Source organism: Rhipicephalus microplus, chromosome 7 (genome assembly GCF_043290135.1).
Source record: "Rhipicephalus microplus isolate Deutch F79 chromosome 7, USDA_Rmic, whole genome shotgun sequence".
Classification (NCBI taxonomy): Eukaryota; Metazoa; Arthropoda; class Arachnida; order Ixodida; family Ixodidae; genus Rhipicephalus; species Rhipicephalus microplus.
Window position 1 is genome coordinate 75031228 of NC_134706.1, and position 13356 is coordinate 75044583.

Here is a 13356-nt window from a genome sequence, read left to right on the forward strand (position 1 = left end):
AGGCTACGTATGACATAACGCTACCCAAAATACCAACTTCCTTTTGAAATGATACACATAAAAATATTTAAAAAAATGAACGAGGAGGTGAGGTGTTTTATTAGGTGTTACATCCGAGTCAAAGAGACGTTTCTATCTGCGTCTGCAAGTTTACGCGCACAGAAAATTTTGTGTCGACTGTAATGTTCGATAAGTACGCGCCTCTTTGATTAGTGAACGTGTATTTTCTTATGCAAGCGATGATATGCTGATCGATATGTGGGGTTTCAAAATCCCAAAACCACCATATACTTATGAGAGACGCCGGAGTGGAGGGCTCCGGGAATTTCGAGCACCCGAGTTTTTTTAACGTGCACGCAAGTCTGAGCACATGGGCATACAACATTTCCGCCTCCATCGGGCATGCAGCTGCCGCAGCCGAGATTTGATCCCTCGACCTGCGGGTCAGCAGCCGAGTACTTTAGCCACTACACCACCACGGCAGCGCTATTTACAACGATCTATTGACACGACAAATGGCACCCGAGTCTTGGAAGCTCGCTCGCATCATTCCGATCTTAAAACGAGCTAATACGCCCGTGAGCCTTGAATCATTCCACTCAATCAGTCTCACAAGTAATTTATGTAAGGTAATGGGAAAACATTATTGAGGCGTGACATCAGTGGTGGTGTAGCAGAACCAATTTATTGTGCAACTGCCTAACAGGTTTAGGAAAACAGAGATGCACAATGGATGCAATACAAGATATAGTAACGTATATGGAGCATGAACGCGCCTGTTGTAGTTTGACGATCGCAGTGTTGTTAGACATCAAAAGGGCATCCGACAGAGCCATTCACACTGACGTTCGGCTAAGTATGTTGGAACTCGGACTGTCCGGCAGGTCTTTGGGGCAGGTCTTTAATTCCGGCAGGTCTTTAAATTTTCATCGGGTCACAATATATTTGTGACGTTACGATGAATAGGAGACGTGGCCTGGCTCATACGCTATGTTTATTTCCTATTCTCACTTCTTCCTCCTCTACTTCTACTAACCATCCCTGCCTTCTTACGTCACATACGCAATTAGACGAGAGAAGAAGAAAGTGCTGAACAAGACGTCAGAGAGGGTGTGGCACAAGGAAGCGTACTCAGCCCTTTTGAACAATGGCTGATTTAGAAAAAAGACTGGCTTCTCGGTTGAAATACTTTTTATGTGCAGTATGTGCGTGCATAAAGGCATCTGGGACTGACGTTCAAGTAATTTATGTTGCATTGCAAGACAGTATAAATATTAACCACTTCTTATAGAAAATCAATGGTTATGATGCACGCTAGGGCAGCTGTATTGTCGTTCATCCGTAGGAAGGTAAAAATTTCAATCTCAATTTAAAAAGAGAACAACTAATGATTGTTACACAGCATCGATTCTTCGGAGTAATACTTGATCGGCAGCTATCATGGCCCCCTCACATAAAGAAACTCAAAAAGAAGGTCAATATGCTAGTGAATACACTCTGCAGAATTCCTGGGACACCTTGGGGTGGATTTGTATCATTCATGCTCGCTTTTCACAATGTTTAATTACGAACAAATTGCATATTATGCACCAGTCTTACAAGGTCTTTCCCGAACTTCAGAGGAGAGACTTCAAGTACTATTAGCTAGGGGACTGTGCGTCTGCCCAGGCGTTCCACGAGTGACATTGAGCAGCCTTACCATTGCAAAGACTCGACAACCACCCTTCCCAATTAGGAGAACAACTGAAATATGCCGTAATTTTTTCTGCTTACAGACGAAACACAAAGACACCCATTGGCACTATAATTTTCGCGACTCAATATAAGCAATGTTAATGAAGAAATAGAAATTAATCTACTTTTATCACCAAAGAATTACTTTCCGAACTCCGCAGTTGACTATTACTCTTGGGCGCTTGCAATACGAACCATAGAGTTATCAATAGATGGCATCGTCAGAAAAAGAGATACCTTCATCCAAGCTGCTCATCAACTAGCGCTTCATCAGGTACGCATGTCATATCTAGGATACATACACGTTTACACAGATGGCTCAAGTATTACAACGTCTTCAACAACATTTATTATACCACAGCTCAATATTCATAAATCATTTAGGTTATGTCGCACATAATTACTTACTAGAGCTTAGCTCTTCCTATTCTGTATGCTCTAAAGTTTATGAACTCGGAAGCAGACACGTAAAAATAGGTTCTTTTCAGCGATTCACATGTCGCATTAGCATCACTCTCCAGTACCAACGAGACAGTTGTTGTTTCTTTACCAATCTCAGAAATGAATGTTTAGTGTTATAAAGACTGCAACTTTCAAAATGAGCGAAAATGCGTGGTTTCGCAAAATTACAAACAGCTACCACTCTCGCAAGCACAAGCACTCAATTTCAGCTTACCGTTTGTGATGGTCATACATGGTGATACCCATGCTTTTTTATGGTCGTTTTGCAAATACAAACAACTGGTTGTATAAATATTATGCAAACTTTTAACACGAATGTCTGTACTTATAAGGTTTGCACGCATGCTCAGCATCACTTTCGTAATGTTTCACTCAAGAAAGAATTAAGTCTTGCTAACCTTCCTTTCGCATGCTTCGCAGTCGCATTTCGCGGAAAGTGGTATGGAGGAAAAGTAATAAAGTTTATTATAAGATACCAGCATGTTTAAGGGGCCGGGCCTCAGCCTCCCATGAGGGGATTTCAAGGGTTTGCCTCAACGCTGCTTCCCGGACGTGCTAGGTCACCGATGTTTGGTTGTGAAGAGCGGGGCTTCGCAGAGCCTCATGAAGCTTCGACGAAAGGGTCGTGGCGTTAATGTGTGTATACTCTGCCAGGCACTCCCACAGCATGTGCGGAAGCGTAGCCGGGTGAGTGCCGCAGCACCGGCAGTGGGAGGTTATGTACACATCTGGGGATATGAGGTGAAATCGGGCCGGTGAGGGATACCTGTTTCTTTGAAGTAGACGCAAACTGGTGGCCTGTACTCGATTGAGCTTGGGGTGAGGTGGGGGAAGGGCTCGGCGTCTGAGGTAAAAGTGCTTAACCAGATAATTGTAGGTAGTCAGGTTGTCCCTGGTGTCCATCTCGTTTCCAGTACACCAACGTGTTTGACAAGGACTCGCGCAAGGGAGTGGGTGACCTCGTTGATAATGAGGAGGCGTAGGTGAACTGAGCCCGCGTGAGCGAGGATCCATGGCAGAGGAAGTAGTGGCGCTGATTGCATGGTGTAGGACTCCATTGCGTGTGGCGGCAGCTACAAAACGTGTGCCGTGAGGATACTCAGCTGCGTCAACAAATGTGGCGCCAGGTTCGTGGGCAAGGGCTTTTGTGATGGCTCTAGCGCGAGCTTGGCGCCGGGCTCTGTTGTACCCAGGACGCATGTTTCTACGGATGGGATCCGCGTGAATCCAGCTGCAGATGTTATGCAGAATTGATTGTTTGGGGCCCTGTTGCTGGTGATACGTGAAGCCAAGCGTGGAGAGAATAGAACGTCCCGTTTCAGTGAGTGTGAGCCACTTTAGCTGACTGCGTTGTTGGGCTTCGATGAGTTCTGCAACGGTGTTGTGAACTCCCAGTTGATTGAAAAGTTCAGTGCGGGTGTATTTCGGGAGGCCAAGTGCGTGCTTGTACACCTTTCGTATGAGGGTATCGAACTTGTTTTGTTCTGAACGATACTAGTTCAGATAAGCAGCAACGTAGGTGATATGATACTGGACAAAAGACTGCACAAGGCGGAGAAGGCTCTCTCCTTTGAGACCACTTCTTCGGTTGGATATACGTTTGAGAAGACGTAAGGTGTTGTGAAATTGAGCAGAGATCTTGCTCAGAGCCAAGCCGTTAGAGCCGTTGGCTGAGATAGTGAGACCGAGGACCCGGATACTAGGGACGTGCATGATAGCGCTGCCGTCTTGAAGGTGAAGCGTGATGGTGTCACGTGGTCTTTGCTCATGTAGGTGTTTGGGGGGACGTCCCCGCAGAATTGGCTTGTAAAGAAGCAGCTCCGATTTAGTCGGTGAACAGCGCAGTCCGGTTCTTTGTAGATAGGCCTCAACTCTGTCAGTCGCCGTGGAAAGTGGTATCTTCCAAACTTTTTCTTAGCTTCGCCGCGACGGTTTAGTGGTTAAGGTAAAGCCACCTTTTTACAGGTCTTGTAAATGAGTTACGGCTGCAGTGGCTGCATTTTCTATGCATGCGAAATTGCTGTAGGCCCGTGTGCTCAGCTTTGCGTGCAACCCAAACCCCAGGTGGTCAAATTTCTGGAACCCTTCACGGCGGCGTCTCTCATAATATTTTGGTGGTTTTGGGTCGTTACAGCCTACATATCAAATAATCAATCAGTCCGAAATTTTCAGCGTTCACTTTGGAGTCTCCTAACAACTCTCCCACCAATTCTTTGATTCATTTGGGGCATCCGATGAACAGCTTGTATCATTTCTTAGGTTTCGTACTAAATGTGATTCTGGATATATCAGGGAAGAAATTATTGTGAAAGTGGCTGTGATATATGCTCAAGTGCCAGTAACTGTGATTTTAAGCGCACTCATCATTCTGTATATTTATTTGTATTGCTGTGACCTCTAGTCAATGCAAGAAAAATCTTGCAAGCGGCGTGAAGAGTCATTTTTGGAACAGCGCAAACAATACGTCATCATTCATGAAGCGATTGGTTGTGTCGATATTGTGTGCTGAAATCACAGGAACTATATTTTGAGGTGTTCGTGCTGCACATGATTACAGTTTTTTCAAAAGTCATTTGCATTACCCTTGCAAACACAAATGTGGAGACGATTTTTGAGCGTGAGTGGATACTTAGGGCGACTTCAATTGCTTTGCCCTAAGTTCGCTATTTTCTTGCTTGTTTGGCGATTTTCTGGCAATTTTTTTTCTCGCCGACCTGGCTACTCTTTTTGTTAGCTAGTCTCAGCACAGATTTTGGCATCTATTGTTTCTGTAGCAAAGTTTCTCCATTTATCCAGCACATCTAAAAATTCAAGAATGGTTTAATAACTTTATGTGTCTAAATGTGTGGCAAGTATATAGCTATTGTAACATAGACATTGCTTTGCCCAAACAACCTTAGAATGTCCTTCCCACTACATGGTACGTTTCCAGCTCACCGACAACATTCTCAAAGCTTATCCAGAAGATGAATAATACATGAAGAGATTGCTGAAAACTGCAATTATTAAAATTTGCACCTGATTTTTCGGTCTGTTGTGGCTGCGTATGTCGCATGTCGCTAATAGAGCGAGACCATTATTTTTCCGTCGTATTAATACAGGCTCAGCGATGGTGTAGATACGGACCCCAATAGCTTAATGCTAAACCGTGTCTTGAAGGTGCCCAAGCACTTTTGTTTTTGACTTAATCGTTTATTGTTTTATTGCTATAGCAAATGTATGGAAACTCTTGGCAAGATTTTGGCGCTAGCGTCGCCAATATTCACCGTCTATGTGTACGTATTTGTATATATGAAAACAAAAGAAAGCAAAATAATTCAGAAATAGAATCCGGTGTGCGAAATTGACCGTCCGACCTCTTCCTTGTGAGTTCGAGGTGTCAGCCATTGAGCCATGAAGGAGGACCTCTTTCAAGGCTGAAACGACAAGCTATTTGTATATACCACCTACTACTGGCGGTAGCCGTCTCGGGGGATCTATCGTGCTTTCAGCAGTAGTGGTGAGATGGCGCAATGAGCGCGCGATGCCAGATCGTCACGACGCGGTGACGTGCGCCTTAGGCGCTCTCATCTCCCACGCGCTTTCTCATCTGCTGCACGCGGATAGGGGGAGGAGAAAGCTCACGCTCCTACCTTGCTGTGTGGACAATAGAATGCCTTGTGCTTTCTCCAGAACGATTCTGTTGTAGTTACCGGGGTGCACAATGGTCACTACACTCGCAGCACAGTCTGCGTTTGCAAAAAAGGCGCGCTTTTCAGACACAGCGAAGTAACAACTGGCCCCATTATTGGCGTATTACTATAGCTGTCGGTACGTTTCGTGCGTCATATGCGCGTGAAAAACGCCGGGCACGTCTCACTATACTGGTCATTAATCGCGTGACCTCCCAAATTGTTGCAATTGCGTTCATTAGTTCGCCTTTGTGGCAAAGTTGTGACCTATTTTTACTGCATCTCGCGCCTTCATATTGACATTGAACTGCATCTCCACGAGAAGGACGCGCTCGACATAAAACCCTTTACAACAATGAGAGCCACTGTGTTCGAGGTACAGAGTGACTGCGTACTTTTGTAGGCCATAACACCCAGACTGCTCGAATTAGCACACTGCCAACGAGGCTCATGACCTCAATTATAGTGCCACTGCACTTGTTTTTTTACGTGTTCAACTATAACTTTTGGATACAGCCTTGCCAGAGCCCTCACTACTATTTTCATAGCAAAATTAGTTGGAATGAATTGTACATCCACAGTGCGAAATGCAACTACCGCGGTTGTGACCGAACCCTCAAGATTAGGGTTAGTAGCTGAGTTCTGCAATGTATATGCTACTGAGACAAATTATGCAGCGGTTATAATTGTTGGGCACACTAAAGCAAAAAAACATAACATATACAGCCACCAGTACTAAATATTTCAGGAAATTGACCAAGATAAAGCCGCATCACTAAACTTATAAGGGAACAATAATTTCACTAACAAAAACCTAAAAAGAAGCATTTGCGGCAGATCTTCAGTACCTTGAAACTTTGCCCCACAACCTCTTGTTTTTGTGTTGTAAATATGAAGATAAGGCCACTTACTCTCTATGTGTTGTATCAATTCTGTGAGCAGCATGGTATTCCAAGTCTGATAAAACATCAGATACTGTCGCTGGGCACCAGTCTTTTTTGCCAACTCACCTGTGAAACATTACTCAAGATCAGAAGTCGGCAAACTAACACACGAGTAGAGTCACTTAGGCTCACTCAGACTCAGATCGAGTCGTAAATCTCAGTCTTAGTGAATGGTGGGGAGTAATCTGTTGGTGAGTTTCAATTTAAGTGATTGCAGTTGAGAAAACTTTAGTGAGTGTGATTGCGAGTGAGCCCTAAGGTCAAAATGTATCTATTCAGTGAGTTTGAGTGAGCTCTACAGTTTTTTGTCGATCTATGGTTACACGTATTCACTAAACTTCACTATTACCGTTTGCTTTGCGTATACTCTCCCGTTTATACTCAAGCCGACTCCCAGTTACTTTTGAGAACCATCGCTGATACACCAGCTCAATATTGTGATGAGAGGCGTCAGTTACTCAGACCCAATTACAGCTCACACAGGCACAGATACAGCTATGAGTCTGAGTGATTCTGAGTGAGCGCTATTTTTGTGATTCTGGTCATCCTGATCAAAGAAGATAGCCTCAGCGAAAAGACGAACCTCACCATGAATGAAATAAGCTGACTTATGGAGTTCTCCCTCAACGTAGCACATTTCTCTTCCGGGAGTGAATTCTACAAATAAGAAAGCAGTCTAACGTCAACTTCTTTGTAGCACACATAAAATGAATTGAGATGGCAATTCAATTGACACAATATAGCTTTTATTTTCCAAGTGGCCTCTTGAGACGGAAAAAGTGGGCTGGAAGGACGTTTTAGCTTCTGGGCTCACTGGAAATAAATGCACACAGAGGGAGATCTAAAATTCATTTTCAATCATTCTAACTTCAAGAAGACATCCTTTGTCAACACGCTCTTAAACCATGCGAAGGTTATCTGCAGATCTAAAAAAAACGAAAAGAAGACGCGATCACTACTGACCAACGCCTACATGTAGAGCTTTATTCACTGAGTATACAGGTGATGGAAAAACTGAGGATGTGACCCCACATGCCATCATCTGCAAATACAGGCACTAACCATGCAAATTTTCCTGAAAAATTCTACTGAGTCATGGTTTCATGTATTCCGAAAATCAGGGTGCAACCGATGAGGGTGCTTGAGAAGGAGCGTGTCCGGTTGAGGCACAAACCTCCATCAGTGACTGAGTTACTCTTGCCGTGACCAAAACCCGGGCTACTGAAAGAGAGATTCTCTGGTCTAGTCTATGAACTTCCCTGAACTTATTGCCGTGCCACTTATATTGGTGAGACAAAAATACTTTCCAGGAAAAGGAAAGCAAGACCAAAGCGTCGTACGTACTAGCTTCTACTCTGCACGAACCTTAACACAACACAGTAAAAAGACAGACCATCCCATCAGCTACGACACCATCCTCGCCATCCACACGGAAGGTAGCCGTGTGAAGAGGTGATTCTTAGAGTCCTGTCATATCCAAACAACCTCTATTACCATTAACTGCTTAACTTGAACCCTTCGGAGCGTATATGTTCATCGTATGTGGAACCAGTGCAGAAAACTTTGCAGCAATATGAACGGCCGAAAGACGAAGGCAAAGGGGGCACACCACTAAAAAAGCCTGCTAGCTTCTGACTTGACTGGATGTAACGAACAGCATGTCCTCGAGGAAGGAATGTAATTCATCCCGAAATATAGAGCCATATTTAGGGGCGAAGCTACTTAAGCCATAAGTATTGTGTCTCTGATGTAAGTAGTGGTAGTAGTAGTAATAGTAATAGCAGTAGTAGTACAAGTAGTTGAAGTAGTAGTAAAAGTAGTAGTAGTCCTGATAGTAGTAGTAGGTAGCCACCTCTTGTTTAGTCTTTGGAATGTCTGCTGCATGACGACACTTGTATATGATTATATTACGAACAGATGTGAGATGGTGGTACTTGGATGTTAACTAGATGAACAGAGGACGCACAGATGAACCGACAGATCAGCAGACGGACGGACACGCGAATGGACGGACAGACAGACATGCGTACGCAAGGACGGATGGACGCATGAATGGACTCATATATGAACGCACGGGCGCATGGACAGATGCAAGGACGAGCACAGAGACAGGCGCACGGAATAACTGATGGACGTTGCACCCCATCATCATGATAAATTCACTTCGTGGATATGCTGTGTTTTTTTTTTATTTTAAGACTAAAAGAGTACACAGACGTAGCTGGAAAGTTTGATCTGTATAGCTCCATTCTACCGTATCAGAATGAATAACTCAACAAAGTAGCAGGCACTTTGTCCCATGTTCCTGTTTTCGACACAGAAAGTAGTCTTCGAAGAAGTGGGACTTCCTGTAATATTCATTGTTCACATCAATGAACTCACAATTGAAGAAAACAGCACGTGGACATACAAAGACAAAAAGGTGAACAAGCGCAGCGTTGTGTGTACACACTCGGGTGCCGTTCAAAATGCCGAAATTGAAAATGCCAAATCATCGGATCTCCGAAATTTAAAGCACCAATAATACAAAAAGCTGATTTGACAGAACACCGATAGCTGAAAATGCCCAAAAATCGAAACACTGAAACATCACTATGCTGAAACCTAAAATTTACTGCATCACACTAGGCACACAGCGGAAGATGATTAGTCTTGCCAAGAGGAACATTCCGCAAGCTTTGCAAGACATGCGCACGTTTTCGCCCTCTGTTCCAACAGCCATGTTGAATCCTTTATATGTAGTTCAAGCCTTCAGAAATATATATATATATATATATATATATATATATATATATATATATATATATATATATATATATATATATATATACTGCCTATGTCAACGAATCCTCAATGTCCATGGGCTACTACAAGTGGCACACTGTGAAATCCAAGATGGATGTGGAAACCCGTGAACTCGCATAGGGAAAGATAAGACGCACGGACGTACGCCCCGTGCCCCTTTCAGCCAATGAAATTTTGACCGTAGAATGAATATATATAGTACTAAAGTACCTCACCAAACTGTAAGAACTATGAAATGTTCAGTACCTCATTTCTTGCCACTGTGCGAAGGGTGGTCGTGCCAGCTGATCGACCATGCATCAAAGACGCCTTGCGTCATCCTGGGTGTACTACGGAAAACTGTGTGAAGTGTAATTGACGTATAAACAGAATGACACTCCGAGATCATTTGTGCCAAGCCTGCCTGGTGAATTTTCGACAGTAGTGTGCCACGAGAAAGGCGCCGTCGCAGTTGCAAGCGACCAAATATTGAACGTACCGATGGTTTCAAACATATTACGCTGTCGGCATTAGTTGCACTGTAAGCAGTATGTATGCAGTTACTTCTTCAACGGGACACAATAATTCACCTTTCCATTAGGTAGCACTTGTGTCACAGACTCTAACAGTGCGCAATCATCTGCACTCGTATATTCATGTAAGTTCAATCAGCGCAATCGCAACAATGATATCAAAGTGAATACACGTGTGCGCTTTTCGCAACGTCGAAATTGTGAAAATTCATTGAACTATAAATAACGTCGTCCGGACGGTACCGTGGAAGTTAAGGAGAATTAAGCAGAAAGACGTGAACTTCAGTTGTAACTGCACGTTTCATGGCTGTACCCGTCTAGCTTCGCTGGTTGAACACGAGCATGTTGGTGGCGTGCGGCGCTCCGTAATATCCACTGTAATGGGGCTCCATGCAAATCACAAGAAAAACTATGCTTTTAATTTCATCGCTTTGAAGTAAATCGTATAATAAAGAGAATCTAGGCGACTAACGAGTGTAAAAAAACATTAACACACTAAGAGACGGGAAGTGCAACTTGCTGCTCGTGAGCTAGCAGCTCATCGTTCATTGTTGCTGTCACTCTGGCTGCGCTCTACATCCAGTGGAAAATCTTCGACGTCAGTACTGTTTTTTCCAATGCTAAGGCTGGAAGTAATCTGGGGCTCGTCTTAACTGGAAGACTTCGATGACACAACGCTTCACTCACCATGCACAACGCCAACATGCCGACACTCACCACATTTATCTGGGAGTGGAAAAAAATTTATTCTGACACCCGGCAAGAAGCGAATTGCTTGCAGTATGCTGTCATCTATCGACGAACGTTAGAATCAAGTAATGCAGTGTTGGCCAAGGTTTAGAAGAGAGAATCACAAGCCTACGCTACTTTCTACGTACTATAAATGTTATGAAATTCACGCACTACAAAAGCAAAACGAATGTTATACGCTCGTAAAACAAGGTGAGTTTTAACTGCAAAGGTCATACACTAACACCTATTATCCAAAGTGGCTGCAGGAAATCTTGCGAAGATAATATGTGTACTCTGCAGGCTATAATAGAACGCACAATTTGCCACGTATTTTCGCAAAAACTTCGCGTCTTGCAAGAGCGAATCAGTTTTATAGCATCATGAATTGTCTGGTATATTAACTGATGCACAAAACATAAAAAGTGGTTTAAGTTCGTTTCTCTCTGACGCGTTAACACACAGGCTAGCACACTGCACACTAAGGAACGTGTTCCAGCTGTTCATCCTCGAGAGAACGCTCCTGAGTTCCACTAGAGGGCGCGTCAGTCTTTGAACATTGCGAAAAGCAGAAAGATTCCTTGTAAATTGCATTTCAAACAAATAAACTGCGTCTAATTTCTTGCAGAGCACGTAAAACGTTGACATCGTACTGGCTGCCCAAGAAGGTGCCAAATGATTTCCGCATAACCCTTGAATTTTGTTTGTGAGCAGCGGGGCTGGTCTCCTCTGATCGCTCCTTCAACGTTAATAATAATGCAATATTATCTGAGATTTAACGTTCCAAAACGTCGTTATGGTATGAAGGACGCCACAGTAGAGGGCTCCAAATTGCAGCAATCTGGTGTTCGTAGAGGTTCACTGACATAGAACTGCACACGAACCTCTGCCGTATTGCCTCCAGCAAAATGCGCCTGCCACGGTCGAGATTGAACACGTCAACTTTTGGGGTCAGCAGCCGAGCATCTTAGCCAATGTTTCACTGAGGTGAATTTTTGCCACCTAGATAACTTCAGGCCTGCTCACTGCGTCGGCCACGGGCTCTGACGTCACTCTGTTTTGACCAGTGTGTTTCGCTGCACAGATGTGCCTACGCTTGCTCTCGTCACTCGACAGAGATGGATTGCCAAGCCCTACTAAAGTTTTTGTGGCATGCAAGTGCTGTTGCTGGCGACTTGAGAAGACCATCTTTTTGTGTTCGCAAACTGCAGAGTGGATATGTGATTCATTGTGTGCACAGGATATTCGCTATCTCTACGACTAGAAATCCGAACGATTGGGCGATGCTGCGTGGTGACTTGTCGCAGCAAAGGAACCGATGCTGCGCGTATTCTTGTTTTCTGAGGACAACCAAAGAACAAAATGGAAGCATGTCGTTCGTCAAGCTGACGTCAACATTCATTTTCTTTGTGACCCGAAGGTACTTGTGTCCGTACTTCATTATTCTAAGTCGTTTCATTCGCCTCACCTTCACTGTGTCCCGTTCATGCTCTAAAATAAAGGTGTCATGTGTGCTTCGTACTTGTTAGCCTAAGCCCTGGCAATAAAATAATAGACGCGCGTAGCAGTACGTTCCATAACAGGCATTTTTTCTTTAGGATCGGTAAACATTTTTCCATTGGTGATTAGCGCCGCGGACTTGTATTTTTTCTGTTCACTTGGTTGATCAGAATGGAATGAATGCTATTGCAGTACTTAGCAAATTGGGTTTCTGGATAGTATTTTCTTGCCGGTGTTCCTGCCAATTTATTGTGGTCAGCACCTTAGCCTAGTATGTTTCGTTGATATATAGATGCGTCCATACACTTATGTAAAGCGCTTTCTTGAATGGTTGCCAGGTCTGTGAGCTCTACTTCAAGCTAGAAAATTTGAGAACCACTACTAAATATACCAATACAAGAATCGGCAGCATGGTAGAAGTGCCCACGAGGGCTACACAGTTTAATTTAGACCCAGTACTAACATTTTTTCCTGGTCCTAATTTATAGGAGCAACTTCGCACACAGCGAGATGGGCCCGAGCCAAATAGAAATGTCGCTCCTTGTGTAAGTTGCAAGACAGGTTTGTGAAACGAAAAACATTCTTTTATTTTACAGTATTCTTTATCCCCCTCATATTGTGCTGAAAAAACATACTTGTGGCAGCAGCACAGGCTCTTCTCAATAACTACGTGTCGGTGAAGACAGATGTTCGAAAGTGTACAAAGAAACCTGCACAAACGCTGCAAACGACTAGGAACCGTTTCGACGCTTGCTCTAGATAGTGTACATGTGTGTTTGTGTGTGCGTGTATGTGTGTGTGAATGAACAAAAATGTTAAAATTTATCTTAGCTATTTCATCACTTTCTTGGTTCATGTTATTTGCTCCCATTGATCGACCACACAATCGATAGCCTACAATCTGTGACATTTTCACTGAAAGAATGGCTCACAAGAGAACCTTTAGACGCTTTCAAGCACAGTACATCACCTAAACTAGCGCCTTCTTAAACCCAAATA

At 43.7% G+C, this 13356-nt stretch overlaps 1 protein-coding gene across 3 annotated transcripts in view; it reads right to left on the reverse strand.

Annotated features, from left to right (window-relative positions):
* LOC142766978 (japanin-like-RA2) overlaps positions 1-13356 on the reverse strand; it is a 171482-nt gene that overhangs the window by 15065 nt on the left and 143061 nt on the right. For all 3 annotated transcript variants that reach the window (XM_075868189.1, XM_075868191.1, XM_075868190.1), the window contains one exon: positions 6779-6877. In XM_075868189.1, the coding sequence (XP_075724304.1) occupies positions 6779-6877 (99 nt within the window). The remainder of the gene's footprint in view (positions 1-6778; positions 6878-13356) is intronic.